The sequence below is a fragment of the Rhinolophus sinicus genome, linkage group LG05 (genome assembly GCF_036562045.2).
Source record: "Rhinolophus sinicus isolate RSC01 linkage group LG05, ASM3656204v1, whole genome shotgun sequence".
In the NCBI taxonomy this organism is placed as follows: Eukaryota; Metazoa; Chordata; class Mammalia; order Chiroptera; family Rhinolophidae; genus Rhinolophus; species Rhinolophus sinicus.
The window spans coordinates 137,267,927-137,284,631 of NC_133755.1; the positions used below are offsets into that span (position 1 = coordinate 137,267,927).

A 16,705-nucleotide genomic window follows, 5' to 3' on the forward strand; every position below is an offset into this window, starting at 1 on the left:
TTAACCGGCACAGGCCAAACTGCATCCTACAGAACATGCAAAGCTACCGAAGTGTCTATGACTCCACGTCACAGAAGGGTAGAATTTATCTATCTGCAGGAAACTTGTACCAAAGAGCCACTCAGTGGTATTTCAAGATTTGATAGGTACATAAAGAGGAAGACACCTTTCATATAATCCATACATTTAGACTGGGCATCACTCTATCTAAACACTTGTCTTAGGCTCCTAACTATTGAAATATGTAAGTGCTCACAGGGTTCCAGCAGCAGCACTGGCAGCTTAAAGAGACAGCAGTCAACTTACCCATGGAGAAGAGTCTACCAAACCCAGAAAGAAAGTTTTGTGAGCTCTCCCATCCCCAGATGTTTCTCCTTTACTCTTAGCAAGGGTAAAAAAATGATACCTTATTCATTGTCAAAATGACACAGAGTTTACAAAAACATCTTGACATATTATTCTCGCCCATCTAAGAGACTCTCAGCTCGCTATTTTCTACTGTGTATAAGTTTGTAACACATCCACAGCAGCCAACTATATTCATATTTTGGACTTTTTTTACACAACACCACTTAAACTTCAAGAGTTCTAAAATCTAACTGCCATGGGTTAACAGCAATCTCTACTTTCTTCACCCTTCTAATCCGTTAGTCATTCTCCTAAACCATTAGTCAATCCTATTTTACTTGCAATTCATTAATGAAAATGTAATCAACTCTAATCCAAAATTATATTTTGCTTGCTTGTTTTGGCCAAATTTCCTATTCTCCAGTTAGGAAGGGGGAAAGAAAACTAGGTTGTCACCTAGGCCTTTCATTTAAGCCTCACAATAAGATCAGTATTATTCCACGAGATAGGTATTCTTTTCACTGATGAGAAAACTGAAGTCTGAGTAGTTCACATGCCCAAACAGCAGCTAGTAAATGACATAAGCCAGGTCTGAACACGTCAGTCTGCTTCCAAAACTATGTCCTTTCCTCTATACCACATAGCTTCAACCGCTAATATTTCTAACAACAGTCATAATACTACACTGTCACCTTATATTTGCACAGTGCAGCATGCCTTTCAAATCATTTTCACCTGTAATATTTCTGTCAGTTGCTAAAAGTATCCTCCAAGCAAACTTAGGCAAATGAAAAAACAAAAAACAACTAACCTAAGATCACAGAGAAATAATTATCAGCACAAATAATCACTAATAACAGCAGCTATGTTTATTGAGCACTTAAGCTAAACATTCTACAGTGTGTTGTCCTCATTAGAATCCTGTGACACAGGAATAAACGACAATTCACCTCTCTTACAGATGGGGTAACAAGGCTCAGGGAATTCTGTAATTCACACAGCCAGGAAATGGCGGTGTTGGAATTCAAGTCCAGGTACCGAGAAGCTCGAAAGCCCATGCTCTTATCTACAACCTCATCTATTATTGTCTCCCCATATTGTAATGCTCTCTCTAGAATACTGTGCTTTCACTGTAATTAAGTTAAACTAAAATTAGTTGGAATTCAAAATTAAAATTAAAATCAGTTGCATTCCCCAGCCCACTACTAACTGAAAGTGGTGGAAGCAGCAAACAGGTGGCAGGGTAATATCTATCAGGAATTTAAAAGAAATTTTTCACTGGATGACTGACAAATGATAATCAGACACTCAATATAACTGGGGGGTAAATTAAACCTTCAAGCTCCCAGTATTGCCCTCTGTGGAGAGAGAGACATTATTCCAATCATTTAACAAATGAACCTATTATTCTAACATACATTCAGAATCAAGACATTTCTTTTTTAACTCATCCTATGAAATAGTAAAAATCATCCAGGACGGAAAAGCTCCACAGCAGTTTTCTTTCTAAGTTGACCAGGTCTATTCATTAAGAGTTTTTAAAGTTAGATTAAAATGCTGGGGCCAGGACCACCAACTTCTAGATGTTCACTTCTGGAGCTTCTTTCCATGTACTCATAAAATTGTACCATGCATACTCTATTACTGTATGTTCACACTTGTTTTTAATCATGAGTACTACATAACAAAGTATGTGAGAAAATAAATAATATTTAAAAATAATCAAACTACATAAAGATCTTTTAGTAAGCATCTGTACATATTACAGTATATACACCTGTATACACACCTGTATATACTATATATACTATCTGTATATACTGTAGTATTATCCTGTGAAACTAAATGACATTCCTTTATAGAGCAACATAAAAGAAACAGCCTAAACTTAGAGAGAAATGTTTATGTAGAAGATTCATGAAGCCACTTCTATTCTGAGGATAAAATAAATTTCATTTATGTGGTGATATGTAACCATTCAGGAAGTAGAAAGCACCTGTCACAAGCCCTTGTAATTATTAAACACCATAAAGAATATGTTTGTGCCAATTATTAATATTTTAAAAATTCAAAACACTACTGCTAATTTTTTTAGAGTATGATATAAGATTCATTAGACCTATCTTTAGCCTCACAATTCTGAAGATAAAACCAACTCAATGTGCTAAAAAAAAAATATCTTTGGAGCAAATGAAATAATCTTCCAAGAAGATTCCAAGAGAATGGTAATTTTTAAAGCTGTTTTAAAATATCTGTTAAAATGAAATTTCAGTATATGAAACCAGAAAAAAAATGAACGGCTTTGAAAAACCTTTGGTGAGTTACAGAAAGAAAAGCAAATCCAGCTGCACTCCATATACTCAAGATTTGTATCTAGAATTTTAAATAAGTATTAAATCAGAAACAACTATCTGAATGGTGAACATCTAGTATCCCCTTTTAAAATTTACTCTAGGGTAGCTATTTTTGGAAAAACATTCATTAAACACTTCAAACTACAGGCACAGATGAGTATTTTTGTTAACGCCTATAAGATGTTTAATACACACACACAGGAGAAAACTCTGAATCCTATAGAAGTATAAAGACGGGACAATTACAGAATACAGTATCGATGAAAAGCAGTTGGCAATATAGTAGTAACAAGCAATATGAGAAGAGAGACGTGGGTATCTGAATCCTAATTTGTTAGGATCTAAGCACAGAGAATTAAGTATTATAGCACTTAAAACCCTACCATCAATTTATCCTCATTAACTGGGCCCAGAATTGAGAAGACGAGACAGTATTTCTTATCCTTGAGGAATACACGGAAGGAAAGGAAGGGTTCTGGCTAGATTTTGAGAAGCTTTGTATGTCATGTTGAGAAGATCTAATTTTGCCGTGAGATTTTGGCTATTATAGACCTTTGTAATCACAGATGAATTTTGGATTCAGCTTATCAATCATGACAAAAAGTTACCGGCATTTTGATTGAGATTATGCTAAATCTGAAAAAGAATTAGGTAAGGGCTGACATTTTAATAATATTAAATCTTCCAATCCATGAACATGATATATTTAGGTTATTTTTTACTTCCTCAAAGTTTTACAGTTCTCAATATACAGATTTTGTATACTTTGTTAAATTTATCCCTCAGTATTTCATGTTTTTTATACTATTGTAAATGGTGTTGCTTTGTAAATCCATTTTCCAACTGTTCATTGAGAATATATAGAAATACAATTAATTTGTATATTTTGACATTATATCCCTCAACCTTGCTGTATTCACTTATTAGTTCTAGTAGCTTTTTAATAAATTCCTAAGGGTTTTCTAGTAGTACATGACGTTATTTGGTAATAAAAATTTGCTTTTCTTTCCTAATCCAATACGATTCTAATTTCTATTTATTGACTGGCTAGAACTTCTGGTAACATTTTGAACAAGGGATGAGGGAGAACAAACATCCTTCTCTTGATTCCTATTCTAGGGGAAAGCATTCCGTGTTTCACCATTAAGAATAATATTAGTTATAATTTTTCATGGATTCCCCTCTGTCAGGCAGAAAAAGAGTGCTTATTGCTATGTCTTCAATTCACTTATCTTTTCTTCTGCAGGGCCTCATCTGCTGTTGAGCCAGTCCAGATAATTTTTCCTTTTACATATTGAAGTTTTAATTACAGAATTTACATTTGATACATATTTTTTCATCACTGTTTTCATTGTTCATGTTTTCCTTTAACTATTTGAGCATATTTATAATAAATCCTTGTCTGCTAATTCTATCATTTCTGTCTCTTATGGATCTATTTCTAGTGACTGATTTTTCTCCTGGAAATGGGTCATATTTTCTTGCTTCTTGAAATATACTCTAATTTTTTTATTGGGTGTTAGATATTGTGATATTTTGTTATTGAGCGTCTGGATTTTATCGTCCTCCGTTAAAGAGTTTTGGTATGCTATCAATGGCAGTTCCATTACTTTTCAGTCAGCTTTTGAGACTTGCTATTTAGCTCTTGTTAGGGAGGTTCCAGAATATGCTGCACTCTAAAGCTGGTTTATCCCTATTACTAAAGCATAATTTTTCTGGGGTCTCTAGAGTACCCAGTCGTTCTTTCCACACTGTCCAGTCAGAACTCAAATGTCTGCCAATTCTGGAAGAACTCTGAGAACTGTACAGCTTATAGTTCCCAGCCTTATGGGCTTACATCCTATGCATGTGTTGTTTAGTTTTCAACAGCACACTCAAGCGGGCAACTTAGATTTCTGGAGACTTTCTCTGCATACTCCCTCCTCTTTTGTATTCTGCCCCACAATTTCCAGCTGCCTCAGCCTCCCCCTAAATTGGATCTGTCTTCTCAACTCAAAATACCACCATCTTCTGCTTGAGAACCCCCTCTATGCTGTGTATTCAGAAAGTACCTCTCAGCAGACTGTCAGAATGATCATAGTTCTTAGCTCATTTGTCTTCCCACCTACAGGGATCAGAATCCTGTACTGCTTGTACTCCAAACAGAATATAGTTGTTGTATATTTTACCCCGTTTTCTACTTGTTTACAGTGGAAGGGCAAGTTCAGCATTAGTTATTCTATCTTGGCAAAAGTAGACATTTCCAACCTATCCTTTTTGTCTCATCCTATCCCATGTTCAGTCAACACCAAACAACTACTTCCCTACTTTGCTAAGCAATTCCTTGTGTCTTAATTTCTTTACCTGATTTGGTCATTTCCTTCTCATCCAATATGGCTCAACTCTTACACATATCACCTCACCTTTGAAAGTCTTCAATTTTCTCTAGGGAGATTTTCTTTTTCTCCCTCTCTGTCTCTGCAGCATATTGTTCACACATACCATAGCATTTATCTCAATGCACTCTGACGATTTGCATGTCTCCCTAACTAAAATGAATTCCTAATAATAATGATTATTGCTTATATTTGGATACTTTCTATGAGCCAGGAAATAGTCTAAGCACTTTACCTATAAATGCCCATTTAATCTTCATAAAACCCCAAGACATAGGTACTATTAGTATCTTCATTTTACTAAGGCACAGAGAGGTTAAGTATATTGCCTGAGATCACAGAGCTTGGTAGTACAGCCAGGATATGAATCTAAACAGTCTGATTCTAGAGCTCATGCTTACTATACTGTCTCTCATTAATTCCTGAAGGGCAGCAACTACGTTTTATTCTTGTTTGTACACTCTATGCCCAGAGCACCTCAAATATTTGTGGAATGAATTAAAATTTATAATTTTCTCCTAGTCATCCAAGAAAAAGTCCTTCATAAATAATGTAGGTTTTCTGTCAGTAATTACAGAACTGAATCTAGAAAGGGTCTTTCATAAACATGGAAGAGACTAAATTCATTTTTTAATAATAAATTCAAAGAGCTCTGAAGAATTTCACCATGCAGAAAAGACTAACAAGGTTTTCTTAGGCAGCCAAGTACCTGCAGTGAACTCAGTCAGGAACAACAAGTCTCTACCAAGGAATCAATACCCTCTAAGAGAGAGACGAAATGTCATAATTTGTCTCCTGTAATTGCATACTAAATTAATCCCATCTGTATCAATCTGAAATAAAGATGAGTGTTTTGAAGACAAAAGTAAAAAGACAGAGTATTTAAACCAAAATTTAATCATAAGAGTCTACTCTGTCAAGAGTTAATCAAAACAAATAAAGCCACATTGCTCAATAAAATCAGCTATATTGAAACAAAAATTTGATCAATTCTCTATGAATAAAGTATTAGTCATCACCTTTAAAACACTTACATATTCTCCATGATTATTAAAAGCATTTACATTCTTGACAGTAGACAGTATATGAAGTAAATTTATAAAAGCTAAAAGTACTTAAAAATGACGATGTATTCCAATTTAAGTTATTAGCAATAAAAACATATATTTTGCACAAGTGGATTTAATGAGCAAGATGGTAATGAACCATAGGGTGCAAGCTGTACTGGGAAGAAGTGGGGGTTGATGCACTGTCCCTACCTTCCGCCTCACTCCCACGCTACCAATTCACATCACATGCCCGGGCTTCCACTCCATCCTCCACAGCACTGTCCAGCTTGGACAGGCCCACAATACCTCATCTAAAGTCCCTGAAACCAAATGTCGTTCCAAATATAAGTTTCTTCCTAATTTCAGGAAGGTACCCTTTACGCAACACTCCAGCAAGATATGGGCAGCACCCTGTAATCAAACACATTAATATTTCTGCAGTAAAATGCAAGAATATTCACATTAAGTGGAATACAGAAAGACTATAATCTCATCAGTTCAGGTCAGGTTTACAAGTCTGAAAAAACATTGTGTTCCGAGTTTTTAGGATTTTTAAATAGTAGGAAAAGGACTACAGATTTGTATCACCATATTGCCTTCAATCTGCTCACTCCCTGCTTGAGAAGTGATGATGGCTTCCTTACCTGCCACAGTAGTGACAACACTAATTTCTACACTAGTGTAGAATTGGCAACACGTTTGAAAATCACTTAGTCAAACTCCTTACCTCACTGCTTAGGAAACTAAAGACTAGAGAGATGAATAACTTGCCTAGGGTCATACTGTTACTGCCAGAGATGAAACTAGAGCATACAGCTCTCCTACTGTTGGTTGGTTCATTTGTTTGTTCGTTCATTCATTCATTCATTTTTTTCTCTCATTGGAAGTGATTTTTTTTTAGCTTTTCAAAATGAATTACAGATTCACAGAAAGTATAGAGTCCTACGTATCCTTAACCTAACTTCCACCAACATACAGCTGTAGTACAACATTAAAACCAAAAAATTAATACAGATACATTAGTGTTAAAACTACAGACCTTATTCCATTTTCAGCATTTTAAAAAAACTGCATTCATTCATATATGTAGGTGTATACAGTTCTATGCAACTTTTATCCAGTGTATAGGTTCATGTAACCACCATCACAATCGATACCAAACTGTTCCATCACCACAAAATAACCTTTGTTTTTTCTGTTTGTTTGTTTTTTATTTATTTTTTCTTTAAAGTTTATTGGGGCAACAATTGTTAGTAAAGTTATATAGATTTCAGGTGTACAATTCTGTAATATATTATCTACATCTCACATTGTGTGTTCACCACCCAGAGTCAGTTCTCTTTCTATCACTATATAGTAGACCCCATTCACCCTCTTCTAGAGCCCTGCTCCCCTTCCCTCCTTACCCTCTGGTAAGCCCTAAACTATTGTCTATGTCTATGAGTTTTTGTTCTTTCGCTGTTTGTCTTGTTCTTTTGTTGTTTTCAGTTTATATACCACATATCAGTGAAATCATGCAGTTCTCTACTTTTTCTGTCTGACTTATTTCACTTAGCATTATACTCTCAAGATCCATCCATGTTGTCACAAATGGTCCTATTTCATCTTTTCTTACCACCGAATAGTATTCCATTGTGTATATATACCACTTCTTTATCCATTCGTCTATTGAAGGACATGTTGGTTGTTTCCATGTCTTGGCCACAGTAAACAAAGCTGCAATGAACATTGGAGCACACGTGTCTTTATGATAAATGTTTTCAGATACAAAATACCTTTGTACTCACATCCTCCCTGCTCCACACACTGTTCCTGACGCCACCAACCACTCATCTGTTCTCCATCTCTAATTTTGTCATTCTGAGATGTTGTATAAGAGGAATCATATGGCAAACTTTTGAGATTGACTTTTTCTTTAATTGTGGTAAAATACTCACAAAATTTACCATCGTAACCATTTTTAAGTGTACAGTTTTAAGTATATTTACAATTTGTACAACCAATCTCCAGAACTTTTTCACCTTGTAAAACTGAAACTCTATATGCCTATTAAACAACAAGTCCCCATTTCCCCCTCCTTCTAGCAACCACCATTTTACTTTGTTTCTCTGAATGTAACTACTCTAAATACCTCAAATAAATGGAATCATACAGTATTTGTCTTCTTGTGACTAGCTTATTTCACTTAGCATAATGTCCTCAAGATTCATCCATGTTGTAACATGTGGCGGATTTTCCTTCCTTTTTCAGGCTGAATAATATCCTACATACGGATAGACCACATCTTGTTTATCCTTTGATCTACTGATGTGCATCAGGGTTGCTTCCACCTCTTGGCTATTGTGAAAATGCTGCTATGAATATGAGTGAACAAATATCTTTTCAAGACCCTGCTTTCAATTCTTTTGGATACATATCCAGAAGTAAAAATATTGGATCATATTTAATTCTAAGTTTAATTTTTTGAGAAAGGAGACTACTCGTACTTTCAATGAGCATAATTCTTTTGAAATTCATCCAAGTTGTTGTGTAAATAAATAGTTCATTTCTTTTCACTGTTGAGTAGCATTTCATTGTATGGATGCACCATTTTGTTCCACCATTCACCACTGAGTAACATTTAGATTGGTTCGTTTGGGGCTACTACATATACGGTTGCTATTTCTCTGGGATAAATGCTCAGGAGTATGATTGTTGGGTTGTATGGTAAGTGTATGTTTAATTTTATAAGAAATTGCCAAACTGTATTCCAGAGTGGCTATACCACTTTTACACTCCCATCAGCAAAATATGAGAAATCTAGTTTCTCTGCATCTTTACCAAGACTTCATGTTGTCAATAATTTTTATTTTGGCCATTCTAATAGGTACGTTGTGGTATTTCACCATGGTTTTAATTTACATTTTTCTAACAGTTAATAATGTTGAACATTTCATTCATATGCTATTTACCATCTCTACAGGTAGGCTCTTCTTGCCCATTTTCTAATTTTATTGATTGTATTATAACCACTAAGTTTAGAGAGTTCTTTACATATTCTGGATACAAGACCTTCTTCAGATATGTGGTTGGCAAATATTTTCTCCCAGTCTGTGGCTAATCTTTTCATCCTATTAGTGTTTTGCAGAGTAAAGTTTTTAATTTTGATGAAGTTCAATTACTGATGTTTTTTCTCTTATGAATTGAGTTTTTGGTGTCATGTCTAAGAACTGTTTACCTAGCTCTTCGAGTAGTTCCCAAAAATGTTCTCCTATGGTCTCATCTAAAAGTTTTATAGTTTTACATTTCACATTTAAATCCATTTTATGCTGATTTCACAATGATCCATTTTGTATTGCCTTTTCTTTACTATGGTGTGAGGTTTAGGTCAAGATTCATTTTTTTTGCCTACAATGTCCAATCGTTCCAGCACCATTTGTTGAAAAGACTATTTTCCCTCCATTGAATTGCATTTGCATCTTTGTCAAATATCAATTGGGTTGATCTGTTTCTGGGTTCTCTATTCTGTTCCATCGATGTGTCTTGTCTATTCCTCTGCTAATACAACACTGTCTTGATCAATGAAGTTATATACGGGACTTAATATTAGGTAGCACGATTCCTCCCACTTTCTTCCTCTCTTTTTTTTTTTTTTTTTTTAAACATTGTTTTAGCTATTGTTGCTCTATTCATTCTGCTCATTTTACTTTATTGCACTGGTTGTCCTTGCTTTTAACGTCCTCCCTATACCTAGTAAAGGTAGGATAGCCTAGGGAAGAAAGAAGAAAAAAGAATCACAAAGGACAAAGTATGTAATACATTCCCATCACCCTAAAATATTACCCATGTAATTTCTATCCATCCATCCTAATGACATCCCAATGTCTTCATGAAAAGGTTCTGTACAATTCCAGGCCAGTTTAGTACCTTAAATGTAATAGCTAATATATCTCTACTACTCATTAGCCACAAGTCATTCATTTACTTGTTAGATATTTGTAAATATATTTGTGTCCAATAAAATGTCTATTCATCAAAGGGCACAGTCCATGTTTTATACTTCTTTATATTCATCCATAAGCTTCAACAAGCATTGAATTAATTAATTGAGGATATTTTATCTAACTGGGGCTTAAAACAGAGATCCTAGAAAATGTAGAATAATAATGGTAAAAAGTTAGCTAATTGCTACATGGTTCCTAGTAATAAGATCATTATCTTGCTAAATCTCAAGATTTTAAATTTAATCTCACTTCTGAATTAAACTATTAAAGGTATACTTCTAGGCTCTTACCCTTTCCTTGATGAGATGGCTTAGGTAAAGAAAGAGAAGGTAGTGAATAATGAATTATGATGATTTCCTTTTTTTTCTCCTGCTGTTTGACAAAAATGTCACCATTCATCTAAATTTTAGGGGTATTAAACATGATTCATTTCAACCATGTAGATGTATCCAAAAAGTAGTGACCTAAGGGGTTAGAATATCAATTTAAGTAAATAATGGAGATTCAAAATATAAAATGGAACTGTAAAAGAATTTACCAAATCCAGTTTCCTATGGTCCTAACTATATCAACTACAAGGGGTCACTGTGTCCTTTGGCAAACATGCTGAGAACATCTTCTTCTTAATTATCAATGCTTTCCTGACAAGATTTCAACAATGTAAGGTACATAGTGTGAAATAACATAGCTGCTTAATCCATGTTTTCAGCTATAATTTACAATAACCATAATCTGCCTACCCTATGGATCAAATACCTGGTCCTTTGCTGAAATACATATATACACAATATATAGCATATACAGATATATATACAGTCAAAAGGTTTTTGTCCATTAGCTACCTGTAAGTTTAGACTATTTAAATCACTTGCAACACACTATCAAAGTAAATGTAACACAACATGTAGATTAGCTTACTTCTCTTGCAAAATAAAGCAATTCATAGATGTTACTACAACTTTGCTGAAACTTATTTATTTTGTTCCTCTCCAATTCTTCACTGTAACATGGGACTAGGTAGTTAGGGTAGCCTCCAATCAGGAAAGTTTCAAAGCCATTAGTCTTATAGGCTTTCATCTATTGTATCCCTGGTGGCCTCAGAAGAGATCTTTTTTAAGACCCTATCTGATAGTCTGACAACTAAGTAGATGCATTGCAATTCTCAGAATAAACACATTAATAAGGCTCTTTCTAGTTCTGCCCTTTTCAGTTAAATGCTTTGGTACAAAGACTACAATACACACAATGCTGTAAGTTACTGCAATGCCCACAGCTCACACTATCACTCCCACCACGCACACAGAAACCCACTATTCGATTAGCAAAAATTAAGAAGCCTCCTGGTTCTAGTGTTATGAGAACATGGAGTAACCTGAATTCAGACACTGCTTGTGAGAATATAAACTGGTACAACCACTCTGGAAAACAATTTCTTATTATCTACTAAAGCTGAAATGTGCATATAGTCTTGTATTCTCTCAAGACAAGTACACCAGGAGACATGTACAACATATTCACAGTTGTATTTTTCATAACACCAAATATACAGACAACCCAAATGCTGATTGACTGAAAGACGACTGTGGGATATTCACACAGTAGGATTTTACACACCAGTGAAAAACTAATGAAGTACAGTTAAACACAAAATGGATGAATATTGTGTTATCCACACAATCTCACAGCAGTTATAGCAAGTAATAGCAGACTATGCAATAAACTACTATATGAATAAAGTTTAAAAAATGAGCAAAATTAAACATGTTATTATTTAGGGAAACACATACAATTATAAAAAGAAAAAACAAACAAAAAATCCAGTATAGTTGGGGTCAAGGAGATGGACCGAGGAGTACACTGACAGCTTCAATAGGATTGCTAAAGTTACAGTTCTTAAATTGGGTGGCAAACAAATTAGTTCCATTTTTAAGCTTTAAGATATACATGTCTGTGTGTCGAGTGTGTATCATCTTGAATCTCTGGAGAACTAACACTCCAGCTACAGGACAAGTGTAGCCCACTCCTAAGATGACATTCCTGATAACTGGAAATGATGCCAAGAAATAAAATCACTCTACTATTGCTATTTTGTAACTTTCATAATAATAAAGAAATTACAGGTACCTCCAACTAAATGGAAGGATATACCATGACCATGGACTGAAAGGATTTATACTGTTAAAATGACCATACTATCCAAAGCAATTTATAAATTCAATGCAATTCCTACCAAAATACCAATGTCATTCTTCTCAGAACTAGAATAAATAATTCTAAAATCTATATGGAACCACAAAAGATTCCAAATAGCAGAGCAATCTTGAGAAAGAAGAACAAAGTTGGAGGTATCACGCTCCCTGATCTCAAACTATACTACAAAACTATAATAATCAAAACAGTGTGGTACTGGCACAAAAACAGACACACAGAGCAATGGAACAGAATAGAGAGACCAGAAATAAACCTTCACTTATATGGTTAACTAATCTACTACAAAGGAAGCAAAAATATACACTGGAATAAACACAGTTCTTCTTCCAGAAGTACCAGGTTTCCCTGAAAATAAGACCTAACCAGAAAATAAGCCCTAGCATGATTTCTCAGGATGACATCCCCTGAACATAAGTCCTAGTGTGTCTTTTGGAGCAAAAATTAATATAAGACCTGGTCTTATTTTCGGGGAAACACAGTAGTGCTGGGAAAACTGGATAAACACAAAAACGTGAAACTGGACCCCTCTCTTATACCATATACAAAAGTAAACTCAAAATGGCTTCAAGACTTAAATGTAAAACCATAAAACTCCTATAACAAAATATAGAAAGTAAACTATCTGACATCAGTCTATGTAATATCTTTTTGTACAAGTCCCCTCAAGCAAAGGAAGGAAAAGCAAAAATAAACACATGGGACTACATCAAACTACAAAGCTTCTGCACAGCAAAGGAAACCTTCAACAAAACAAAACAGCAACCCACTGAACAGGAGAACATATTTGCAAATGATATATCTGATGGGGTTGATATTCAAAATATGTAAGAAACTCATACAACTCAATAACAAAAAAATAAGCAATCCAATCGAAAAATGGGCAGAGGACATGAAAAGACATATCTCCAAAGGAAACATAGATTGCCAACAGACATATGAAAAGATGTTAACATCACTAATCATCAGAGAAATGCAAATCAAAACCACAATGAGATACCACTTCACACCAGTCAGAATGGCTATTATCAAAAAGTCAACAACATATGTTGGTGAGAATTGGAGAAAAGGGAACCCTTGTGCATTGTTGGTAGAAATGCAAACTGGTGCAGCTCCTATGGAAAACAGTATGGAGATTCCTCAAAAAATTAAAAATGGATATACCATATCATTCCACTACTGATATGGCATGTGGAAGCAATTCCTCTTCTGGGTACTTATTATCCAGAGAAAATGAAAAAACGAATTCGAAAAGATATACACATCCCTATGTTCGTTGCAGCATTATTTTCAACAGCCAAGATATGGAAGCAACCTAGATGTCCATCGATAGATAAATGGACAAAGATGTGGTGTGTGTACACGCACAAGCGCGCGCGCACACACACACACACACACACACACACACACAGAGGAATATTATGCAGCAATAAAAAAGAACGAAACCTTGCTATTTGCAACAACATGGGTTAATCTAAAAGGTATTATACTAAGTGAAATAAGTCACGCAGAAAAAGACAAATACCGTATGGTTTCATTTATATGTAGAATCTAAAAACAAAACAAAATAAAAATAGACTCAGAAACAGAGACCAAAGAGATGGTTACCAGAAGGGAGGTGGTGGAGGGTTGGGTGAAAAGGGGAAAAGGGATATAGTCAATAATATTGTGATAAGTTTTCACAGTAACAGATGATTACTAGAATTAGTGGGGTGATCACATTGTACAGTATAAAAATATCGAATCACTACAGTTTTACACCTGAAACTAATATAACCAATATAGATTATATACCAACTATACTTATATGCTGACATATTTTTCAAAAATAATTAATTTTAAAAAAGAAAAAAACACAGAAATTACAGGTGTCTCAAAAAATTCAAATAAGGGGTGGGCAATGGAAGTGGGGGTGGCTATAAACAGGCAACATGAGGGATCCTTGTAGTGATGGAAATTGTTCCGCACAGTGACTGTATAAATGTCAATATTCTGCTTATGATATAGTACTATAGTTGTACAAGATGTTACTACTGGGAGAAACTGGCTAAAGATCTCTCTGTATTATTTCTTCCAACAGCATATGAATCCGTAATGATCTCAATATAAAAGCTTAATTAAAAAAAATACATATATATATAAAAGATCATTTTTGTCCAGGGTTTCTCCACCTTGGTACTACCAACATTTTAGGGCACATAATTCTTCATTGTTGGGGCCTGTCCTGGGCATTGTAGGGTGTTTAACAGCATCCCTGGCCTCTACCCACTAAATGCCAATAGCATGTCTCAGTTGTGACAACATCTCCATACACTGCCAAATGTTCCCTAGAGAGCAAAACTGCCCCATTTAAGAACCACTGTTCTAGTCACAAAAGTGAAGAAGAGCTGTGGAAATGTTTCCGATGGAAGGAGACCAAAGAAACATGACAATGAAATGCCAATACCTGATCCTAGGCTGGATTCTGTACCAGAACAGGAAAAAATGCTATAAAGAACATTATTGGGTCAATTAACAAAATTGGAATATCAATAACAGATTAAATAAAAGTATTATATCAATATTAAATTTGCTTAAGGTGATTACTGTAATTATTTCAATAATATTCCCATGCCTAGGAAATACACAACAAAGTATTTAGGGGTAAAGGACCATGATGTATACATACAATCTACCCTCAAATGATTCAGAAAAAAAGTTATATGTGTCTGTGTGTGTATATTTTACATATGCATGTGAATAATGTGTGTATACACACACACACACACACACATATATATATATATATATATATATATATATATAACGTATATGTGAATCTGATTAAAGGGTATACAAGTGTGTTCACTGTACTATTTTTATTTTTGCAACTTTTCAGAATGTTTGAAATTATTTATAAATAAAAAGCTGGGGTTTTCTTTAAGTGGAAGCAAAAGTTGCCCTTCAAATTCTAATGGCAGATTTTAAAGCAGTCGCAGCATAAGTGATTAAAATCCCAAGAGGAAAATGACTAGTGATTGGATACATTCTGACTTCAAGACTGGGACATGCGTTGAAAAGAACTGTCTACCTTAGGTCTATCTCCCCTCTCCCCATTCTTTCTAGAGGTAACCTCTTCAGTAGTGTGGAACCGAAAATGAATCCATCCCACTTTAAAAATAAAGTTTCTACGAGGTGACTCAAATCCACATCCCTACTCAATTTCTCCACAAATCACTGAGGCATCTTCACCCTCAATAATTAAGCAAAAACGTGAATAGCGTACACGTGTTTCTCAAAAGGAAACCACTTATGCACTAAGCTGAGCAAATCGAGGAAGAATGTTAAAGTGAGTGGAGTAGGAAGGAGACAACGTCAAATGGCTAGGAGGGCTAAGAAAAAGCAAGGGGTAAAAAGAGATAAGCAGAGAGCGATCTGAGTGAGACAAGAAGTGTGTGTCGGCCAGGAAAAAGACTCGAGCGGGTGCGAGCGTGTCAGGGAGAAAGGGAGTTAGCTCACCTGGCTGTGGTAAGCAGAGGGTGCTGCGTCCCCACCAGCTTCCGCACCTGCATAGCGATGTTGCTGAGCTCGTCGCTCAGCAGGCAGCGGAGGCTCATGAAGGACGTGGGATAGCCCACGATCTTCTCCGCCTCTGACACCACTTGGTTCCAGTGGGCCGGGGACCTGGAGGACTGCCCACGCCAGGAGCCCACGGAGAAGATTCTGCCGAGGAACGGGGACCACCAGAGGCGCCGCGGGGGACCCGAGGCCCCGAGATAACGGGCCAAGCGCAACAGCGGCTGCCGATGGCTCATAGTTTGAGTCTGGGAGTGTCAGGGACTTCAGGGAGTCCGGAGGTAGCGCGGGGAACAACCAGGGACAGAGGAGCAAGTTTCAGGGACTAGAAAGAAGCGGCGACTCCGGACCCCAAGAGGAGGATGGATTCCTGGAGCTGTTACCAGAAACGAATTTTAACTGCAGCTTTCTGAAGCCGATCGAAACAGACAACCGCCCTAGCTCAGCACTGCCCCCGGCCAGCTGGGGTAGAAACAACTGCCGCTGCCTAAATGGGGGACGCCATATTTGGAGGCGTGGAATACGACCTGCCGTAAAGGTGGAGGCGGGCTGTTCTGGAGCAGAGCTTATTCTCTATTTTACGGCACAGCCGTAAAAGCCCCCGAGGGGCGGGGCTTTAGAGATGAGCTCCGGAAGGCGAGGTTGTGTAAACGGGTCAGTTCTCCCACCTCCTGATCCAGTCCTGTGAGGATGGAGGGTCGTAGGGGTGGTGGGGTGGGCGCCGCGTGATGCCCCAGCGCCTGGAGTCTGGGCCGAGTCTGATTCATCAGAGCCTTCCCAGCGCCCAGCACAGAGTGGGCACACGTAAATATTTGTTTCATGAACGAAGGTCG

General features: G+C 36.3%; 1 protein-coding gene across 1 annotated transcript in view; it reads right to left on the reverse strand.

Moving 5' to 3' along the window:
- Positions 1 to 16,389, reverse strand: part of PDSS2 (decaprenyl diphosphate synthase subunit 2) — a 207,145-nt gene extending 190,756 nt beyond the window's left edge. Inside the window, exon 1 of the mRNA XM_019735068.2 lies at positions 15,816 to 16,389. Coding sequence (XP_019590627.2) covers positions 15,816 to 16,111 — 296 coding nt within the window. The 5' untranslated portion in view covers positions 16,112 to 16,389. The remainder of the gene's footprint in view (positions 1 to 15,815) is intronic.
- Between the last annotated feature and the right edge of the window lie 316 nt (positions 16,390 to 16,705).